A 23,221-nucleotide genomic window follows, 5' to 3' on the forward strand; every position below is an offset into this window, starting at 1 on the left:
GTATATACAATTTCGATTCGGGACAATCAACTCTTTTTGGGTGGAGAGCCGAGCTCCTTCCGGTGCTTGAAATAAATCTTCAAATTAAGTTTTTGTCTTCCAGAAAATTCTCCAAAATCGAAGCAATTTTGTATTATGTTGTTTATTTTGCTTTCCTTCTGCTCGAATTAAGAACGAGAGAAACAGAAAGGGGAAGAGATACACAACAAAAAATTGAATGCGAAATCAAAAACGATCAAAATGAGGCTTTTGAATGACCACTTGGCACAATCTGCGAGGTCTACACCCCGATATATGGGGTTATATGGCTCTGTCTCTTTCCAGAAGTGTGTGCGAGGGTTTTTCAAAGAGTTTTTTCAAGGCGAAGATCCTCTGAAAATGGAATCAGTTGAGTATATGATAAAATTTCCAGCTTCCGATGGAGCTCTATCTAAAGGACTATAGAACTTAAAGAATATCCTATGAACCGTTATGTCAAGGAGCGTTTCTTTCTTTCTCTCGTATTTGAAGTACTTGTTAGGTGGGACACTTTTGGAATCCATCTCTTTTCATAGAATCCACAACTTTAAGAGTCACCCGCCTGTCGGGGAGTCTGACAAAATCTGACAGCAACCAAACTGTTTGTACAAAATGAACTCAAATGCGAAAATTACACCCCAAGCGACCAATTTAAAACCATTAAATTATAATTTTAAACTTTAAAGAGCTTCAACGACTTAAGGGGCAGGCAGGCACAGGCACCGCTCAAGGAAATGGAGGCAGGTCGGGCCCCAGTCGATGGGCATTATTCAATTAGGGAAGACGCATTTGTATAGTTTTTTTCGGCTCTGCCAAATGGAGTGCGTTGGATCCCCTACCCCTGCCTCTACCTCCCCCCAGAATCGGATGATCTCTTTGGATTCCACAAAGCGTTGCCTCATGGGGATTGCAACACGAGTTCCTGTCCGTTACACGAGTAAAACGGTTAATTTCGAACCCGAATGCATTTGGTGGGAACTGATTTTCGAGTGTGTAGGTGTATAAACGTTTTGCTCTTTATCTCTCTTAATCTATGCGTTCGCACTCTCACCTCCCACACCCCTTCGGACCTGACACTCATAATTAAAGAAACAAATAAAGCACAGTCGTCGGCAGAGGCGGGGGCGGGGGCGGAGGTGGGGGCGGAGGCAGAGGCAGAGATCTGGATGCCATGACCACGACGCAGCAGCCGAGGCGACGCGTCGCAGCGGTCACATTTACATAGTGTAAGCAGCAAAAGACGAAGAGGAAGTAAGCAAAGAAGAAGTAAAAGAAGCGACAAAGGCCACCACCATAGCAACAGCGGCCAGAGGGAGAGCAGCAGAAACAACAACAGCAACAGTAAGCGCAAGGTGTATTCATGCAAGGTGAGGTATTCGAGGAAAGTGCTCTCATCGTATTTGTACTTAATTACCAAAAATATTTAAAAATAAATATCATAATACCGAAAATAATTATGCCATAGTCTAACAAATCTACAATAAGGTATCTCGAAGATCGGGAATATGCCATACCTCGAATACAAACATCTTGGGTAAAAGCAGCGGCAGCAGCAGCAGCAGACGCAGCAGCAACAACAACCACACGCTCTGCGACGAAGCCAAGTCATCGTCGGCACTTGTCGTGTCTGGCAAAGCTTCGTTTTAAGCTGAGCGCGAGCCGCCTGGCTTCCCATTGCCTTGACTTTGACTTTAGTCTAAGCAAAAGAGAGCTTTTAAGCCACCGACGTCGGCGCGCTGCTGGTGGCGACTGCGGTTTGGCTGCTGCTTGTCTTAGTTCTTTAAGTCCGTCGTTGGCCGGGCTCCTCTTCAGTTCGTGCTGACCATCGTACCCGTGCGGACGTTCCAAGCTCAGAGACCCGATCCGATCCAGACGTTTCTCGTGTAGTGTGGCTGCACTTTGCACTATTTGGCTCTACCAAAAACACCCCAAAACAGCAAAAGCCAAGCAAAACATTTTGAAATTTTCAATGAAAATCTGAAAAAAAGATCAAGTTACGCGGCGCGAGTGCAAATCAAAACGGTAGCTAAAAAATACTCAAATAAAAAAAAACCAAGACGAAATAATAATAATCAAAAAAAATGATTAGTAATTTTTGTTGAGTGTGGAACAGTCATTGATCCTGCTTAACACTTGGCTGTGGAATGTCCAGGCTTCTAGTTTTTGTTTTTTATTTTCTTTTTTTTTTGGCCAGAATGGCACCTGGAAGGAGCAATGGGGAATCGGGCATCGGGAATTGGACTAAGGCGCGGCCATTGGGCGACTGTGTAATTTCTGTTTTCTTGCGCATTCAATGCACACACACTCGAAGTTTTTTTTTTACGAAAAGCGTAAAACGTAAGGAAAACAAACAGCAAACAACCAGATAGACAAACACACTACCAGGAAGAGGAGGAGGAGTTGGTGGGGCTTTGGCAGCCGCAGTGGCAGTGGCAGTGGCAGTGGCAGTTGCAGGAGAGGCAGTCAAGTGAAGACAGTGCAGCGCACTCCTGTCCCCAGTCTTCTGGCCAGTTTGGAGATGGAGATGCAGATGCACAGTGAGGCCCAGGCCTGGTCCATGCCACCGCCACAGCCACAGCCACAGCTACAGCTACAGCTAAACTCCAGCCACATGTGTGTCTCCCTCTTCTTCTCGCGCGCTGTCTCTCTTCCTCCTGCTATCTGTCTCACTTGTGGTGCTGCCGCCATATTGGGTGCATAACGGTGCAAAAATCGCGCTGCTTTTTTTTACCTTGTGTCTAAGATGGTTCTGTTCTCTTTGGCGTTCTTGCCACGGCCACTGCCACACGGTCCCGACTCCATCCCCAATCCCCATCCCGGGCTCTCTGTGTGCATTGGCATTGATGACGACCCAGCGACCGATAGACCGACCGAGACGACGACGGCGACGGCGACGACTACGACAGCAGCGAACAAAAAATGTTGCCAGAGCGGGGCTCCCATCTGCTTCTCCGCCTCCTTTCAGTTTTTGCGGTTAGCCATCGCAACACTTTGCACATGCTGATCGATTGTGGGGAGATCATCTTCATCTCCATCTCCATTTCCATTCCCATCTCCCCTCAGACCTGCCTCCTCGTCTGCTGAGTGGGTCAGCAATTGAACCGTTTGCCCTGCCCCAGGCTAGAGGCTGCAGTCTTAAGGCTCCAATCCACAAGTAACGCCCACGCACATCACCTTCTGGCCCCACATGAACTTCCGCCTTTTGGGGGCTTACCCATTTTGCTGACCAAATGCAAATAGTCATAATCTTCTTCCCAGACGAACCAACCCACCCATTCGCCACGGCTGTAACGTGACCAAAGGCCAGAGGCGGAATTAGCATGAGAGATGGTTGGAGCACTAAAACGGGAGATCTACTAATTCTTAGGCCCACCCCACTGTGCACCCCTTGGTCCAATTTAAATTGAACTCTGGAGGCCCTTTCCTCAGCTTCAGCAACGTCTCTGCTCTTCTGCTATCCGGCCTTCTATGTCTTTTTTATTAAGTTATAAAAAAGCGGGAGATGGGAGATGGATGTTTTATAGACCTTTTTCTCAGCACCGCATAACGGTAATGCCCCCGAGAGCGCCACATTCTCAGACCTCAGACCCAGACCCAGAGACGGAGACAGAGACAGACCCAACGACAGACCCCAGAGAAAGACCCAGCCGACAGCGATCCGAGCGGTACACCAGGGACGGGACCCCAGACTCATGCATTGCAATAAAATGAAATTTTATAACAGCAGCAGAGAGCGACAACAAAAACGTTGCCCAAATTCAAAAAAAAAAGAACACAAGAAAAACCAAGACGGCGAAAGAATGGCAGAGAGGGAGGGAGAGGCAGACAAAGGTCGTCACAGCAAGTGAAAATAGCAAAAGAGAGACAGAGAGAGAGAGAGGGCGAGGGCGAGGGAGAGGTGGAAACCCGAAAACGGAATACGCTTTGAGTTCGTTCAGGTGTTAATTTCCCATTTTCGGGGTTTCCGCATTTCCCTCCCCACTCCGTTTTGAGGCGAGTTCGTTGCCTAAGTCTTTCGTTTTTCGTTTTTCGTCTGCCGTCTTTCGCTTTAAAGTGGAGCGCGCACCGCTCGAATGCCCCCAACTGAATGCGAATGAGGGGCGTATGAGCCACTAGCCGGCCGGTCCCGGTTCCCCCTTTCCCCTATTCCCACCTCTGTCCCCTCTGTTCCCTCTTTCACCTCTGTTCCCTCTGCATCCCACTGCAAAAAAAAAAAAAAAAATAAAAACAGAAATTATTATTATTATTATTATTATTTCGTTCTTTTTGTTTTTTCGTCTGTTTGGCTTTTTTGTGGGGCGCATTTCCTTTACTGCCCCCTCGAAAAAGACACACGGCAGAAAAACCCCAACGTTTTTCGTTCCGTTTCTGACCCTAAAAGTTCAAAAGTTTAAGTCAAGTTTTCCCAAAACCAAATCCCCGACTCCTTTCTACAGCAAAAAAAAAAATAAAAAAAAATAAAGAGAAAAAAGGAAAACCATATATTAACGACTGCAACGAGGAGTACCAGTAAAAACCTCAACAGATCTCAACGGAAAGCCACACACAGAAACAAAAAGAGAGTCTTCTTTGGCCTGCAACTGCAACAGATCCCCGAGGCAGCAGCGCTTCTCTGGGAGCTTCAAGAAGCGGCACAATGACAGCGACTGCGACAGCAGCGCCCGCGTCAGCATCAGCATCGGCATCGGCAGCGGCAGCGGCGAGAAAGCAACCTGCAACAATCGCAATGCTCAATGGAAACGCTTTTACGGTTAAGCGGCTCTTAGCGGTAAGTGAACCCAACTCCCATTTTGCACCCCCTTTCAGGGCGTTGCCAATTCAAATTGCTCCACAAAACCATCCACAAATACGAAATAAATGTTTGTCAACTGCTCCGTCGATCCATTGTTAATGGCAGCATCAGCACCAGCAACAGCTCTCTACAATCATTTTTTTTTTTTTTGGCACAACTCTTCTTTTCTGGTGTGGGCTGCCGCCTGCCGCCTGCTGCCTGCTTTGGCACTTCAATCGTGGGCCGCGCGCGCGTTCTTTTCTTTCTGTTTAAAGAGCTGTGAAGTCGGCCATTGGGTCAAATTGTAGCTGATAGATGGATAGGGAGGCAGTCCGCCTAGCAGATGATGCTCTTCATCGTCTGCGGATGATGATGATGATGTACCATCGGTTGGGGGTCTCTTCGCTTCACTTCTTCAATCCGAGAGTAATGTGGGCAAATTAATCTAATAAAAGGTGGGAGTTTATTCTCTTCTTTTTGCTCTGCTCTGGCGCTGCATTAACTCGGAATGAATGAATTATTTGGTTCATAAAATTTCATTGCCCGACACTTAATCATTATTATGGGCATGGGTAAGGGGACGGGTATGCGTCGGGGTATGGGTATGGGTATGGGTACGTGTACTATTCGTAGAGAGTGTTTCCTTCCATTCGGTGCTCGCTCGCTGGGAACTAGTTTGCCTATAAATAGATGCTTCTATTGAATTGGTTGACTCTTTTTATGGATTCATTAGCGGCGGGAAAGAAAGAAACAAAAAGAAAGGAAGTTGCGGAAATTTTATGGAATTTATAATGTTTTAGGGCCTTTGTGGAGCGGCTCTCTTTGTGTGTTTCTCTTTTTCTTTCCATAACTTTTCCTGATAATCCAATGGGTTTTTTTCATATCTTCTCAAAGCAGAAGAACTTTGCCTCTGTAATCCCAGCAAGGGCTTGGGGGGCTTACCACGCTCTGTCTTCGGCCAACAAACAATTTATCCATTTCAATGTTCTGTGTTCTGGGTTCTGGGTTCTGGGATCTGTGTTCTGGTCAGCCCCAAAGCCCCTCAAGTGCATTCATCTTGGGCCTCCATCTTGGAGGCTGCTCCACCTGCATTTGGCCCGGCCAAAGGTCAGCAGACAGTCTGGCGCCCGACGATCATTAAAAAAAAGTACGAAAGTAATTTGTAAAACACGAAAAATTATTTACTTTTTTTTTGCTGCTGCTGTTCTTGCTGTTCTTTTACGATTCTAAATTACAATGACCGAACGGGCAGCAGCAGCAGCAAAAGCAGCAGCAACAGAAACAGCAACAGAATGCAACTGCAACTGCAACGGCAACGGGTCTTCATTAGCACAGAAGACCGACAGCCGCGTATTGTAAAAATTCTTGGCCATAAACCCAAAAACAGAAAAATAAATAAGCCAAGACACAGAATCGGAGAACCGGAGAGAACCCACAGAGAACAGAGAATCCGGAGGAGAGATGCATTCTTCGGCCGCTTGATGAATGATGTTTTGGCAGCTTTAAAGACCATCTGCACGGTCAGGCCGAGACATTTGGCCAAGAGATGGAAGATGAATGGCCAGGCGGAGCATTACAAATGGCCGGGTGGACACGGCCTGACGGCTATTAGCCTGTACCTGTGCCTGAATCTGTACCCTCTTCTGTACATCCCCAGGCATCTCTGTACATCTCTGCATATTCCCCCCCGTTTCGAGTGGACTCTCCTCTGGCCCCATCGAGAAGGTTGTCAAATCTGGCCAAACAATAAGCTGGCAATGAAAGTAACTTGGCCTTTATTTATTGGGTCAATAGACAGACAGAGGCACACACACTCCACACTCCACAGTCCACACCACAATCTAATGGGGCACATTCTCTATTGGCCTCTCTCCCCATTCTACGAGTATCTCGTGCTCGAAAGCCTCTTGAAAGCGTAATTAAACAATTTCTTCTCATTCTTTATTGACATTTTATTGATGCCGCCAGTTCTGATCGCGCGGTCTCAGTCTCAGTCTGAGACGAGATCTCTGAACGGTTCCATTTCATTCGTATTGGCTTTGGATTCAGGTTCTGTTTCTGTTTCAGTCCGAGATACTTTTACCCACATCGAGGGGCTCTCATTTGTTTTGTATTCTTGCTATTGATCTCATGAGTGATCCATTGAGTGTTTTCTTATGGCTCTTTAACAATCGTTGGCACCTTGGAGTGCTGTAAATCTGTGTGTTATTCGAGCAGCGAAATGATCTTCAAAGCTTAGAAAATAAAACAGTTTTGTCTGAGAATTACAAATATTTATAGAAATGGTTAATTGCTGCAACAGCGAACGAGTTTAAAGATGGATTAATAGTATTTGGATAACAAATTCATATTCATTTCAATCGCTGTAAAAGATCTAGAATATCTTTTGGTTCCAAGAATTTCCAGCTACAAATCTGTAATGATTGTAATTCCCGGAAAGTACTTACTTGTCCAGGAATCATGGGATACGATGCACATCTTCATTTGTCACAATCAGCGATGGCGATAAAGGATTCTTCTGATGGCAACAAAGTTGCCCCCTTCCTGCCTATGATTCAACGAGTAACTGTGCTTTTAATGTCTCAACTTGTACAATTTTCCAGAGAGAGAGAAAGAGCAGTGGTGGGGCCGAGGCGTCTCGGATTGCGTGACTGTGGAATTGGCATCCAAATTGGAGAATTCTTACCAATTAGCTGCTGGGGATGGGGCTGGGGCTGACCAGGGGAATTCCCCCAACGCAAACTTTATGTAATCATTGGATTTAATGCGTTAACAAAATCCGAGGCGGGGGAGCGCCGACAGAGGGAGGGGATGGCATGTAGGAGGAGTGTACCGTTGTTTCTAGTATGCAAAAGAACAGAACCCGAAACCGAAACCCAGTTACCCAACTCTTGTGTATCTGTGTATCTCTGTATCTGTATCTGTATCTGCTTCGGTTAGGTAATGCCCCAGAGTCAAGAGCCCAAGAGCCCAAGTACCCAAGAGCCCAAGAGCCAGTATCCCAGAGCCCAAGACCCAGAGCCATAATTAATGGCGTGTGGCGCTCATTCGCGATGAGCAGAAAGTACATTGCACTCTCTTCTGCCACAAAATTCAGCTTTTCAGCTTATTTATTAGCCAACAGCAGAGCATAGCACAGCAGAGCACAGCACAGCAGAGCACAGCACACGTTCTAACTGCAAAATAGGAAAGAAAAACAAGAAAAGATCCAGCAGCACGAAGCGTATGGAGTGCTCTCCGCCTTCCTTGGATAGTAGGTTCCCTTGGTTTTTGTTTCGGTTTTGTTGTTGTTTTTGTTTAATTATAGATCCCAAGTATTCCTCTGCCACAGTGCTCCTACTCCCTGCCCCTGGGGCGTGTGTTTGGTGTTCAGGCAACTGTTAATTCTGTTTTACAACTTGCGACTCCGTATCGCTATAGCATCTATAACGTATCTCTCTTGCGGTAACTGTGTCTGTGCCCCACACACACACACACACACACATAAGCAGCCAAAAGATACGAATATACTTGTATCTGCCAGATACATTTACTCGTATACCCATGCGGTATTTCATTCATAAAATAGACCTCAGCGACTGCGCCGATTACCGCCGATTAGAGCAGTTTTTTGTGGCTTTTGTCGGCTACGAATATTCCGTGCATCGAGCAATTTGTTTTTTTATTTATTTATTTTTTTTTTTTGCTTAATGGTGATGGACGGAGAATCTCTGACAAGAGTTGTGGCCAAGATCCATGTTGTTGGCCAATTTGTTGGCTCATTTCTGTTAAGTTAGGGTCTTTCTGCATTACTTAATCATAGCTTATGCCAGGCTAATTGAATACGGGATTTATTCACTTTAAATTGGATAATAAAGAAGGGCCTTTGGAAGTGCCGCAAAATAAACTGGAATACTAGGTGTATAGACAGGAGAAATCTGCGGAAGCTCTGCCAAACTCATAGATTCTCTTGCAATTATCGATGAAAAACACCTGTCACATTCAGTTAACCCTCCGATGGGGTATTTCTATCGATTTCGATTGATCTGCCACATTCCATGCACTCAATATTCTTCCCTTTTGTTAATCCCCGAAATCTCTGTTCTTCCTCCTTTTGCAGCTGCTCATCATCTTCACAGTGCTGCACAGGAGTGAGGCCCTGGAGCTCGGAGACAAGTGCCAGCATGATATGGACTGTACAGATTTCATCAAGGGCTCCAGCTGCTCGGCCCTGGGCTACTGCGAGTGTGCGCCATATTTTGTTCAACTGAATTCCAAGCGCTGTTTGTCATGTAAGTAGGCAATGTCAATCTTTGAATGGCCCCAAAACACTGGGCTCCAAAGAGTGGGAGCGGGAGTGGGAGTGGTCGCATGGGGACATGGGCAAACATTGGACTAAAGAATGTTTGCCTGCTTGTGGGCAAACAATGGGGTGGACGATGAGGAGGGAGGGGACTGTCCATATGTTTGTCCATCCCAAGAACCGTTAACACAACTCGACTCTCACTCTGTCGTATCTCTTGGATGCATTTCTCTGACACTGACTCTGACTCTGTTTCTCTGTCTCTGTCTCGTTTCCACAGCCCAACTCTTAGGCGGCGACTGCCAGCTGAGCGAGCAGTGCTCGATGAAGGTGGCCAACAGCAGCTGCCTGGATGGGGCATGCCGCTGCGTCGAGGGATTCTTGCAGTTCCGCAAGCACACCTGTCTGGGACGTAAGTATCAGGCGACCGTTGGCCAGCAACTCTTGTGGCCCTAACGGGGGGCGCGGTAGCGGGGAGCCTGGAGTAGTCCACACTCCACTCCACTGCACTCCACACCACACCACACGATGTTGCAACATTAAAAATTAACTCTTAATAATATCATTACCTGTTCGTTTCGGTGTTTGTTGTTTGTTGTTTTGTTTTGTTGCAATAAACGAACGCAGCTCTGGCCGCAGATGCGATGCAGGCTAATCACAAAAGAATCATCTCTTTGATTGCTTATCATTTTTCTATCTCTCTTCGTTTGGAATGTCACGCAATGTGGCATCTACTGAGCCACCCTTGTGCCAGCAGCAACATTTCCTGTTTGCAGAGTTTGTTCGTTAGCGCAGAGTTTTCCTTTATTCAGCGGCACTGCCGCACAGCCTCAGAGCCTCAGAGCCGCACTTTTCTGCCACTTGACACAGGCAATTAACATGGCCATAACAATAGGCGATGCAATAACGAAAGAGCAATGAAAATGGCCCCACAGCCGCCAGAGTATCTCAAAGATACTCTAACCAGACAATCGTGTCACTAATTATACGCATAATTGGTTAATTTTCCAAGAACTGGCTAACAACCTGGCTAGAAATCGCCGCCACGGCCACACACTGCAGCAGCAGAACCTCAAATGTAAAATGTAAATGTTTGACTCTCCACATCTTCGATCTCTTTCTCTCCATTCATGGTGTGTGTGTGTGTGTATGTGTGTCTGGTGTTTGCTATGGCGAGATGTGTGAAAGATACATTTCGAGATACTTCGAGGCTTCATCTGTGGATACGGATACTGCAACTGATCTGAGGGCTGGCTAAGAGGCAGTGACGCATATGACGCATATGGCCTTTTGTTGAATCATTCTGGGCACAGATTAATCACAAAAGTTACTGGGGAAAGTCTATGGGGCTTTGCGAGAATCTTCTTCACACCGAAGCCATACCATTCCATAAATAATTATCGATAGAGATCTGAACTCTTGATCCCATTTCGTAACTTTTCAATAAACCATCTCTGGAATAGACCTCTGTTCTGAATGAACGAGGCTATATGCTTTAGAGAGACAATCTTTAGAAGAGGAACTATTCTTATTTGGTTTCCAGTAGTGCTATGAAAAGTATACACAGGTTTCAAACAGATTTCACAGGTCCTCAGTTCCCTGGAGAAGCACAAATGCGACCACTGTCACAGTGATCACTGATACATTTTCAAAGCGTTCCCATTGCAGTCACTGTTTCCGTGGGCCTCCAGCCCTGCAGCCCTACTAGATCGGCATCTAGCTTGAGAATTCCACATCCTTTTGGCACATTGGCGCCAAGTGGCGTTAATCTGATTAGAATGAATGTTGACTAGAATCGAGAATCGAGAATCAAGAATCGAGAGGAGGCCATATGGCAGAGGGAGCTCTCCCTCCTTGATCCTCCCTCCTTAGCAGAGCCAGAGAGAGAGCGAGAGAGACCAGAGACCAGAAACAGGAACACGATCAAAGGAGACCAAATAGGCACGATCATGGACATGGTGCAACTTCTACAGTTCGTGTCATTGCCATTCACCTGTTGTTGCTGCTGTTGCAACAGTTGCTGCTGTGGCAGCAACTCTTTCTTCTTCTTCTCCTTCTCCTCGCCTCCCCTCTTTCTCCTCTTCAGACTTAATTATATAGCTATGAAATTCTATATATCCGAAAGGGGGGCGTGCCGCGACATCTGGCCGAGAGTGAGCTTCATATTTAATTAAAAGTAATTTTAATGACAAGAAGCGTGTGGTCAAAGTCAGGTGCTGCAAGCGACTGCTGTGGCAAGTGCAGCTAGTGGCAGCCAGGCAGTTGGGCAGCAGGCATTCATTTATGAGATACTTTCACCAAAAAAAAAAAAAAATAGAAATAGTTAGAAAAAACACAATGGCAGCGGAATGAAATGAATGAACCTTTCACCAAAGGAAAATCCTATCCTTGGCATTTGCCACAGAGCGAGCTCTGTGTCTCCTGTTGCAGCCTCTGCTTCTGATTTGTATCTGGCATATCTCTGTCTCTATCTTTCTCTCTCTCATTCTCTTTCTCCTTCTCCCTCTATTTCTGTGTGTCTCTTCTCGGTGTACCATCTCTCTCGCTCGCTCTCTGTCGCTACTTTACATGCCTAATTGCCTCGACTGGCGGCTGCTGGTTTTAAATGTAATTAAATTGCACTGATTAAGCGCCAATCCAATGCAATGATGCAAAAGAAAGTCCAAGAAAAAGTCCAATTAGTTCTCAGAGAGAGAAAGAGACAGGGACTGGGAAAGAAAAAGAGACTGAGACAGAGACAGAAACCAGGAGGAGCAGCCCAAAGCTGGAGACACAACTTTGGTTGCAGTTGACAAAAATGTTGCACACATTTGGCAATGGGCACGGCCTCCGACCATTCACTTTATCCCATCTCCATCTCGCTCTCTCTCTCTCTCTACCTCTCTCTCTTTATCTCTCTCTCTCTCTGTCTGTCTTTCTCTTGGGTCAAGTGAAGCAAGTGGTGTGCCAGATTTTGTGAGCTTGTCAGGCTTTCGCTGGCTGTCTCTGTCTCTGAGTCTCCGACTCCGACGCTACCGCAGCCCCTCTGCCCCATTCGGTGGCATTCGGTTAGCAAACTGCCACTTGTTCCAGTTTCCCATGCACCTTAACCCATCGAAGTCGAGGCGCCCCATACCGGGATTGGCCCGGGCTTCTTTCCTGCTTTGTTTTTTGTTTTGTGGCCTTTTTAACGAGGCAGAAAGAACAATAAGAACATTTCCTCCTTCCAGAGCAAAGCGATCTTTATGAGCTCCCTCGTATGACAAACTCCATGGTCTCCCCTCGGGGCAGGCCACGGCCATACTCCCCACCGCCTCACCGCACCACCGCCCCACCGCCCCACCATCCCACCAGCCCGTTGGCGTGCTCGTTTGAAAGAGAGCTCAGGGGGAAAAAGTATGCCACGTACGAGTGCTGGTAAGAGTATGTATATCCAGTATATGCATCCAGCAGATAATGAACAGACAGACAGAAGATGCCTCCAGTTGCAGATGGAGATGGAGATGGAGATGCTGCAGATGCTGGAGAGCCAGAGGCAAACTGTCAGGCGAGAGATCGAGATCTCAGTTTCATGCAAACAAAGTTGCAGTAAAAAGTGATCCAAAGATCAGTAGTTTGGTTAGTTTTCTTTGGTGCCGGGGGAGGGGGGATAAGTAAAGATTATCTCTGGCTCTCTATGGAAAACCATTAGACTCTCTCATTATATAAGAGAGAGAAAAGCAAAAAACACATTGTCACTCTCCCATTAACCGCACTCACTTTCTGCAGAGCCATCTATCCATCTATCCATCCATCCTCTGCTAAACCCAAATGCGGAAAAATACTTTCCCTTGCGACACCTTCTACCGAAAAAAGAGAAGAAAAAAATTAACTCCATTTCATTTCGCATGACCCACAAAAGAGTCCGTCAAAAAGCCTCAAACTGTGTTAATTTGCGGCCAAGAAGAAACAGAAATGGCCAGAATGAATGGCCATTTGAAACTAAATTGCGCCAAATGCCAAATTGCATGCAAATTATGTGGAACACCACCACAGCAGTGGCAGTGGCCAGTGGGCAGTGGCACCACCACAGCTGGTGGGGCAGCACTTAAACTTTTCGGCCAGGCACTTCCGCAAACAATAAGAAAACTCATAATGGCAGGAAAACGCGACAGGTAGCATTTTCATTTCATGCAAATTGCCTCAATTAATTACAACAAAAAACCAAAACAGAGAATCCTCTACAGATTTGTGTGGCTCATATTTAGTGGAGATACGACTCTTGTCGCGGCTACAATTGGCGGGACTAATGAAAGTTGGCGGCATAAATAGACTTATTAAAGCCGCAGGAATGCCGCAGCATGCACTGCTGTGCGCAGACACAGATACAAGTGTCTGTATCTGCATCTGCCTTTGTATCTGTGCGTGCCAGCCATTCAGCGAGGCCTGGCAGTTGACACAGATTTGCAATTCCGGCCACCGGCAGCGACAAATCGAGCCACATGGAAGCTTCAATATAATTTATGCTGATTTTGATGGGAATTATGGTTTATGATGCTGGCTGCTCCTCCAGCAGATCTCCAGCAGAGCCCCCCGCCAGAGGCCCGGCAATTTTCACACGCGGTGGAAGCCAGAGCAGTGCTCCAACAGAGCAGAGCGACTAGAAGAGTAATCGAAGTGGGTTAGGTTTTTGTTGCAGATGGCAGTCGTGCAGCAATTCGCATGCAACCTGTCACAGCAGCAACAACAGCAACAGCAGGAACAGCAGCAACATGCACCCTCTGGGGGCAGCCTCAGAGTAGGGGGAGTGGCACATCGATCATCGTTTTTGGTCAAAGCAGAGAGGATGGTCCCATGGTCTCCTGCTTCTGCTGTTCCTTCTTCTGTTATATAAAAGTGAAAGATGAAGTCAAACATTTGGGTCCATCTATGGCCATGGAGAAAGAGATAGAGAGAGATGGCCCCTCTCTTCCTGGTCTTTGCTCTGCGTGGTTGTGGATGTGGATGTGGATGCCATATTGGTGTCAAACTCTAGCGAGACACGTTTGAGCTACTCGCATTTGGAATGGCAAAAGTTGGAGTCGCCGCAGCCACAGCGCAGCCGCAGCCAGAGTCGGAGTCAGAGCAGGAGAAGGAGAGGGGAGAGGGAGAGGGAGAAGGAGTCAAAGTCAGTGTCAGTGTCAGTGGCGGTGCATTCGTTAAGTATACGCCACGTTTGCCGTATGCCTTTTATGTGCTTTAGCTTCAGCTTCAGCTTAACTCTTAACCGGTTCCCCAATGGCCAATGCCAAATGCCAAAATGCCGGCTAAAAGCCAGGCCAGTAAAAGCCTTTGGTGAAATGCCGACAAAACGTTTGACTTCGGCTTGGATTTGGAGCCCGAAATGGAAAAGATTCCCCAAATGAAATTCCCTCGGCAGATGAGGATTTTCTCGAGGGTTGATCGAAAGGGCAAAAAAAACACACACACAGAGTTATGATCTCCCATTCCTGGCCAAAACTCTAGCCCAACTCCGGCCAATCTCTGTGTGAATCGTTGGGGGGAAATGGCAGACCAGACACTGCCCTAAGGGCAACTGCAGGTGGCTGCTGCCCGCTGCCTGCTGCCTGCTTTAGTGGATCTCTTTGGCTTCTCTGTGGCCATGGTTGAATGGTAAATGGCATGTCGCCAGGTTGCAAGTTGCACAGTTGCCTGCCACACCAAAAACGAAACAAGTGAAAACAAGTTGAGGCAGCGGCTGTGGCTCTGGCTCTGGCTGTGGCTTTGGCTTAGGCTGTAGCTAGTCCGGAAAGTGGGTCAGAGTCAGAGAGCTCTGAGATTCCAGTGGGGGACACTGGCAGACACGCAGGTGGCAGGTGGCAGGCAGGCAGGCAAGCAGGCAGGCAAGCAGGCAGGCGAGTGGAATGCTGATGAGGAACGGTAATGGGAATGGGCGACGTCACCATCGTTCGCTCGCTCGTTCGTTCGTACGTTCGTTCCTCTCTTTTGAGAGGAACGCATGCGTTGAGTCGAGGCTGATGCAGTTGCAGTTGACTTTATTGACGGTTATTAGGCCTGTCGAAGGTGGTCTAATGCCTGTGGGCCAGTGCCAGTGCAGTGCCAGTGCCTGCAACATACTCGTATGTGTATGCACATACTCTTAGATGTTGCACTGATTCTGCTGCAACGTTCTTGCTAGTTGCAACTGCTGTTGTTGGGGTGTTGCTGCTCATGATGATGATGATGAGTTTTTAATATGCATTTGGTGCTTGGCCTGGCGGAGTTCGGTTTACGGTTTACGGTTAGCTTAATAACACATCTATAAAGAATAAAGAATAAAGAAATTAGATCTTGAAGCGGAAAATGCAAAAATCTCATGAGAATTTTTCTTCTTCTTCTTCTTCGTGCAGCTGCCCACCCCGGCGCCGTCTGCTACAGCCACGCCCACTGCCAAATGTTCGACACTCGCACCCACTGCGACTTCCTGATCCCCAATCTGTTCGGACGCTGCCAGTGCACGGCTCCCGCCAAGATGGTCGGCGGTCTCTGCCTGGCCCCAGCCGCCGATGAGGAAGCGGAAGAGAAGCCCGTCGTGAAGGTGGAGAAGGTGACATCCACAACAACATCCACAACCACCACCCCAGAGCCCACAACCAGGAGAACCACTACTACCACAACGACAACTCCTGCACCCACCACCACAACGACCACAACTGCTGCTCCAATCTTGCTGGAGGATGAGCTGCCAGCCAGCGTGGAGGAGCAGACCCTGGAGGAAGACGACGGCGAGGCCGCCAAACTGAGGCCAGAGATCTCCGAGCTGGACAATGGCGAAAAGCTGGAGGCCATAGACATGGCCCACGAGGAGACAGAGCTTACCCAGCAGCAGGAGCAGCAGGATGCGGAGAAGGAACAGCAAGAAGCTGCTGCTGCTGCTGCGGCAGCATCGCATGGCACAGCTGAAGATGGTGCCACAACTGGAGTCCAACAGCTGCTGACACCCGCCGATGTGCCCACCGAGAATGGCGTCGGTGTGGAGCAGGAGACGGAAGGCGGCCCCACCGAGGACTATCCCTACAAGATCGATGAGGAGTATACAGAGGAGCACGAAAGCAGGCCCGATCTGGTGGGAGAACAGCCCGAACACCAATACGAGGCATCAGCACCCGCACCCGAACCCATTAAAGCCGACGAGGATGCTGTGGAGGCCTCGGGGGCTGAAGAGATTGCCTCATCGCCCGTCGACGATACCATGAAATTCGATTACGAAACGCCCGTCGAGGAGGCGGAGATGGAGGCTGACAAAGAGGTGGAGTCGCAACCACAGACAGTAGACCATCATGATGTTGATGAGGTGGTGCCCATTGAGGCCGAGAGCGAGACTGATGCGGAGGCAACCACTCAGCCACAGACGCAGACACAGACCCAGACCCAGACGCTGCTGCAGAATGAAGACGACCAGGAGTCAGACCAGACAGTGGCTGACGAGGAATTGATACCCGTGAATGGAGCTGTAGCTAGCGGAGCAGAAATTGAAAGTGTGACGAAGGTGACAGAAGAAGAGGTACCTGAAGAGGCGGAGGAGGAGGAGGAGGAGGAAGATCAAGCTTCGGGGGATCATGAGATGGAGACGCCAGACGCCACGGCAGTGCCTAATGATGAGGTCCCACCCAAGCAGATGGACGATCAGCAGGAGAAGGAGGAGCCAACAGAAGCGCTGAAGATCGAAGTGCCGGCAAAGGTGGAACCAGAGAGTGAAAGCCAAAACGAAGCGGAAAAGGAACAGCCTGAGGAGGAGCAGGTGGAGGAGGAAGAGGTGGAGAAGCCAGAGACACAAACCGAAGCCGCAGAAATGGAGCCAGCAACAGAAGCTGAACCAGAACCAGAGCAGCAACCAGAGGAGGAGCCAGAGCCAAAGCCAGTGGCAGAGATGGAGCCAGAGACGGAGACGGAGACTGAAATCGATCAACCAGAACAAAGCGCCGACATCAAGCCGACAAGTGGCGAAGATGATTTAAATGAAGCCAATCAATTAAATCAAGATCAAGACCAAAAGCCACAGGCACAGCCAGAGATTGCGATCGAGGCTGAGAAGGGGGAGGAGAATGTGGAAGAGAAAGAGCCAGAACCAGAGGCAGACGCAGACGCAGAGGCAGACCAAGAGCCCGAGCCAGTGGAAGAGATGCAGATCCATCAAGATGCAGATGAAGCCACAACAGAGCCACAACAAATCAAAGTGAAACCAGTCGAAGAGGAGAAGCAACAGCCAGAGGAAGACACTGAAACGGAGACGGTGGCAATCACCGAAGCAGAGCACGAACAATTGACATACCCAACAAATGATGATGAATTGGCGCCAGCCGAGTCCCAGCCAGAGGAAGAGCCAGCGCAAGAGCAGGAGCAGCAGACCACAGAGGCGGCACCCCGTGAACCAGAAATTTCTAATGTCCAAGAGGAGATCGCCACAGAGCTGCCTGAACAGCAACAGGTGGAGCAAGAAGCAGAGGTGGAGGCAGCGGCAGAGGCAGAGGCAGAGGAGGAGATCGTGGAGGAAAATGCAAATGCAATTAAAACGCCTGAAGTGTCGGAAGAAGTTGCAGAGCCCGAGGCACAGGCAGAGCAGAGCCCAGAAGAGCTGCAAACCGAATCAGTGACAGAGAAGGACGCAGAAGTAAAGCCACAGGCCGTTGCTAATGATGAGGTGTCGCAGGTGGATGTGAATCAAGATGTAGCACAGCTGCCAATTAAGACACCTGAAGATATTGAGCCGGAAGCCAGCGAAGCTCTGACAGAGATCACTCCATCATCGGATCTGGAAACCGAAGTCCAAGACGAAACTGTCACCGAACGCAGTGAAAGTGCAGAGGAGCAGCCGGAAAGCCAGAAAGATGAAACGGAAACCATCAAAAACGAAAATGATAACATCATCCAAGGAGCCGAACCGAATGTCGATCAAGAAACTATTCCAGAGCCCGAGCTCGAGCCAGCGGCACAGTCAGAGCCACAGCATGTTGTCCCCGAAGAAGAGGAAGAGCTGATCAAGCCAGAGATGGACTACACCAGCATCGAGCACCTCCAAGAGCTGCCCAAGCAGGAGGACGAGCCCAAGCCAGTTGTCATTGAAGAGGCGGATTACACCCAAGCGGAGACGGAGACAGAGACAGAGCCAGAGACAACTCCCGCACAGGAGGCATCCAACGACGATGATGATGAAGCCACCGCCGAGTCCACTGTGGCCCCTCAGATCAGTGTGGAGCCCAGTGCGATTGTGAGCGAGGAGCAGGACCAGGAACAAGATCTGGAGAAGTTCCATGAGAGCGAGAGCATTGCCGACATCCTCAGCGACCTGATGCTGGAGGGAGACAGCACCGTTCCTCCAGTGCCCTTCGGCCAGCAGCCCGCTCAGACCGTGCCAATGGTAGAGGCCAACGAGGATAACGAGGAGGCCCAAGCGGAAGAGGCTATTCCCGATCTCGTGGCAGAGGCCGATGAAACACACGATCAGGTGCATGTCGAGCAGGTCCAGGCCCCAAATCAGACAGAGGAGCAAGTTCCCGCCATTCCAGATCTCTTTGCGGAGGCAGCAAATGATGAAGAGCAGGAGGAGGATCAGGCCACACCCATTCCCGAACAGGCAGCAGCGGAAGAGGAGCCCCAGCAGGAATCCACCACGGATGCCAAGGTGCAAGCGGATGAAGAGAAGCTGATTACCTTCTATCCAGAGGAACAGCAGGAGACCGAATCGATTCCAGAGGAAGCCACCACCGTTAAGGAACCCCAGACACAGGAGCAGCAGCAGCAGCAAGAGGAAGAGGAGCACACCTTGTCTCCCGAGGAGCTACCCTTCGACCTCAGCGATCACTCTCAGCCCATTCGCATCAATGAGCTCGAGTCGGACAACCTGATTGTAGAGTCCACCACCGTCACCGATGGCATCCATGAGCTGTTCAGCAACCACATCGAAGAAGAGCCTGCCTCCCATCCCATCGCCCATGAGGAGGCTACGCCCAATCCCGCCGACATCGTGGAGATCACCACCCAGACGATGCTGGGCCTGGCTAGCCGTGTGACCCTAATGGAGCCCGCTGCCCCCGTGGCTACCACCCTGATGCCCCTGATGCCCTCAGATGAGCCCACACCCGAGCCAGTGGTGCCGGCCTTCTCTTCGTCCTTGCTCAAACCTGGATCGGAGCTGCGCAAGCGCGTGGATCTCGGCCTGGAGGCCATCTCCCTGGGCCTGCCCTGCAGCAGCGATCGTCAGTGCCAGCTCTCGGATCCCCACACGGTGTGCAATGGACGGGGAGTCTGCGACTGTGCCGGTAGCAGCGAGAACGGAGGCCAATGCAGTGCCCAGAGAACAGGATGCAGTCCGGGAACATTCCAGGTAAGCATCCCACCCCACTGAATACCTAAGAGATCTCGCAAAGCTAACCATTTGATATCCTCTGTAGTGCCGCTCCAGTGGCGTCTGCATCTCCTGGTTCTTTGTGTGCGACGGACGCGCCGACTGCAACGATGACTCCGACGAGGAGTGCACCCACAATGCCCGCCTGAACCAGACCTGTCCCACGGAGTCGTTCCGCTGCCAGCGCAGCGGTCGCTGCATCTCCCGCGCCGCTCTCTGCGACGGACGCAAGCAGTGTCCCCACGGCGAGGATGAGCTGGGATGCGACGGCAGTTTCAAGGGCGGCAACGCCTGTCCCGAGCACACGTTCCGCTGCAAGAGCGGCGAGTGCCTGCCGGAGTACGAGTACTGCAACGCCATTGTGTCCTGCAAGGATGGCAGCGACGAGCCGCCACATCTGTGCGGCTCTCGGTCCGTGCCCAGCCTGTTCATGCGTCTGATCGAGGCGGGTGGCCTTCTGGGTGGTGGACGCCGCGAGGCGGACGCCTATTGTCCGCATCGTTGCAGCAACGGACTGTGCCGCTCTACGGCCATTGTGTGCTCCGGACGCGATGGATGCGGGGATGGCACCGACGAACAGACCTGTGCCGTGTGTCGTAAGTGAACCTCGAGAAATGCCCAAGGATAGCACGGTGTCTAATGCGCTGATCTTCTCCCTTATTTGCAGGTTGTCCTGCCCCAACTGCTGCCAGCCTGCCCGGATATCTGGCCCGGCAGCGCCCCATGCCACTGTGGTAGGGGACATAGGATAGGAATCGGAAACCAATTATCCAACACCGACTGCAACGTTTTGCCACACTATTCTTCGAGCTTTCCAACACTATCTGTCGCACAACCCCCGCATATTCGAGACGATTTTTTGCCTAGCATTTAAGTTGATTTTTTAACAAATTATTTATTTATTTATTATGATTTTAGCTGCGCCCTTGCCACGCCCAATTGCCACCTTGCTATCAAAGGGCTCCCCCCTTTGAGCCAGTGATGTTTGTCAATTGAGCCACTGGACGCATCCCTAAAAGTCCCATATCCCCCCTGCCCCCACACAAACACACACACTCAAACACCCATTTCGACTATTTATTCTACTCATCCCGACCATCGAACTAATTTTTTTTGTACCTTCATGCCCAAAAGGAACCACACTACTCTATCACCCACACACGAACACACGAAAACACACAAACAACAATCTTCATTTAGTTTAGTTTTATGGAATTTTCTAATCTAATTTATTTAAATTATTGGCCCGGCAAACCCAGAAACGGAAACAGACACAGAAAAAAGGGAACTAAGCGAAAATCCCCCATTAAATTGATGCATTTTTATCGATTAATTTTTTGTAAATAAGTAAACAATTGTTCGATGTACACGATAAACGATAAACGACATTGACTATGCAGAAACGTAAGGCATACAATCCCGGGCAGCCAACCATCAGATCATATCCCCTATATCTTATTATATGTACTGTATGTATTGTATGTATTTAGGGTACGACCCGATCACCGGGCGGCACTCACACAGATTTTCTCAAAGTCAAGAAGCATCACAATAAAATAAATAAAGTCCAATCCATTGAAGCAGGCGAAAAATGCATCAAAAAAGAAATGACAATAAAAAGAAACAAAATCTATTTAAAAAAAAAAATGTTTGAAAATTTATTGATTGACTTTATTCACGGAGAAGGCAATGACTCCTTTACTTATTTCGATTTCCTGTGGAGGAGAGAGTATTCACAGAAAATCTAGCGGAAAATTCCCCAACAAAATGTCGATGACGATTTCGCACTGGCTCTCAAACTAAAACACACAAAAATGTGGCCTGCTTTTGGGCAGCGTCTACAAAATTCGTGTTACCACGTTTGGGAGGGAGTACAGCCACTGACCACACTCCACAACGTACAATATTCCACACCCGGAATAAACTTCCATCGCCGTCGATGGCCCCAGATATTGCGGAATAATCTAGTAATAGATAGTCTTTGATTTAGTACTGCACTTCGCCAGTTATCTTGGCCAAGTTCTTAATCTGGCCAACATCAGAGCCAGTTTTTACGATCCGTAAAAAAGGGGCCGTGGACGTATAAAAGGGGCCGTGGAAGTCACCGAAGAACAAGTTGTATCTGCAACATGAAGGTATTCATAACTATTCTGGCTCTGGCTGTGGCCTCCGCCTCGGCCTACGAGAGCGTGGTCCACCCCAAGGATCTGCCCAAGGTTTCCAAGATCGAGGGACGCATCACCAACGGCTACGCGGCCGAAGAGGGCAAGGCCCCCTACACCGTTGGCCTGGGCTTTAGCGGCGGCTGGTGGTGCGGTGGCTCCATCATCGCCCACGACTGGGTCCTCACCGCCGAGCATTGCATCGGAAATGCTGACTCCGTGACGGTTTACTTCGGTGCCACCTGGCGCACCAACGCCCAGTACACCCACTGGGTCGGAAATGGCAACTTCATCTCTCACTCGAACGCTGACATCGCTCTGATCCGCATCCCCCATGTGGACTTCTGGCACATGGTCAACAAGGTGGAGCTTCCCAGCTACAACGATCGCTACAACGACTACAACGAGTGGTGGGCCGTGGCCTGCGGCTGGGGCGGCACCTACGACGGCAGCCCACTCCCCGACTGGCTGCAGTGCGCCGATCTCCAGATCATCCACAACTCCGAGTGCGCCAGCTACTACGGCACCGGCACTGTCGGCGACAACATCATCTGCGTCCGTGTGGTCGATGGCAAGGGAACCTGCGGTGGCGACTCCGGCGGCCCCCTGGTCACACACGACGGCAACAAGCTGGTCGGTGTCACCAACTGGGTGTCCGGTGCAGGCTGCCAGGCCGGTCATCCGGCTGGCTTCCAGCGCGTCACCTACCACCTGGACTGGATCCGCGACCACACTGGAATTTCTTACTAAATTTTAAAAATGTTTGAAATAAATTGAATTGAAAAAGCACATTACTCAGTTGTCTATGTGGAGATTGTTCAATTGGCAGCTAAATGATAAAAAGATCTGACTTCGATCCATACATATGGATTCGATCGCCTATATAACATTTATTCGTATCTACATACGAAAATATATTGTCAGGTCTCCTAAAGGACGGGATAGTCTCGTCAGCCACTGTCTGCATCGTTGTTTATAATGGTTAACAGTATGGGATCGTAGACGCAGCGTTCTAGCTACTACTCAAGTCAAGGATTTTTAAAAAGGGTATCCGTGCTTAAGGTAAACGACCGGATCGTCCTTTGGCTTTGTCTTCCAGGGGGATCAGTGCAAAGCTTGGTTTCCCATAGAAAATGAACCAACGACTCAGCCCCAAACTGAGAAGAACCTGTAAAGAAACGTACATACTCTTCTAGTGCATACATACATACTCATCTAGTACATAGTAGTACATAGTACAGATGTACACAGTTTATGTCGTCGGAAACGCTTCTTTTTTGTGGTTTTATACCTGCACTCTACAAGTATCGAGCTTAAGAAAAAACGATTTGTTAAAACACATTTCAGAAATAGCTTCACAATTGATTTGTATTTAATAGGCAATGCCAGTGTGGTCGCGGATCCAGTCCAGTTGGTGTGTGACCAGGGGGCCGCCGGAGTCGCCACCGCAGGTTCCCTTGCCATCGACCTCACGGACGCAGATGATGTTGTCGCCGACAGAGCCGGTGCCGTAGTAGCTGGCGCACTCGGAGTTGTGGATGATCTGGAGATCGGCGCACTGCAGCCAGTCGGGGAGTGGGCTGCCGTAGTAGGGACAGGGGCGGCGGGCACAGCAGCGAGTTTCATGTTGTGGGAACAACTTTTGC

The 23,221-nt window shown here is 49.2% G+C and overlaps 2 protein-coding genes across 2 annotated transcripts; both read left to right on the plus strand.

Moving 5' to 3' along the window:
- The first annotated feature begins 1,729 nt into the window (after positions 1–1,729).
- Positions 1,730–21,044, plus strand: ImpE1 (Ecdysone-inducible gene E1). Its single transcript, XM_033383109.1, has 7 exons — positions 1,730–2,040; positions 4,455–4,786; positions 8,889–9,060; positions 9,352–9,483; positions 15,419–19,392; positions 19,460–20,009; positions 20,081–21,044. The coding sequence occupies exons 2-7, from the start codon at positions 4,655–4,657 to the stop codon at positions 20,149–20,151; spliced, it is 5,031 nt and encodes a 1,676-aa protein (XP_033239000.1). The 5' UTR covers positions 1,730–2,040; positions 4,455–4,654; the 3' UTR covers positions 20,152–21,044.
- A 472-nt stretch (positions 21,045–21,516) lies between these two features.
- LOC4813941 (serine protease 1-like) lies at positions 21,517–22,366 on the plus strand. Its single transcript, XM_001354067.4, has one exon. It carries the CDS (start codon positions 21,543–21,545, stop codon positions 22,323–22,325), a length of 783 nt encoding a protein of 260 aa, XP_001354103.1. The 5' UTR covers positions 21,517–21,542; the 3' UTR covers positions 22,326–22,366.
- The last annotated feature ends 855 nt before the right edge of the window (positions 22,367–23,221 follow it).

Source organism: Drosophila pseudoobscura, chromosome X, assembly GCF_009870125.1.
Source record: "Drosophila pseudoobscura strain MV-25-SWS-2005 chromosome X, UCI_Dpse_MV25, whole genome shotgun sequence".
NCBI lineage: Eukaryota > Metazoa > Arthropoda > Insecta > Diptera > Drosophilidae > Drosophila > Drosophila pseudoobscura.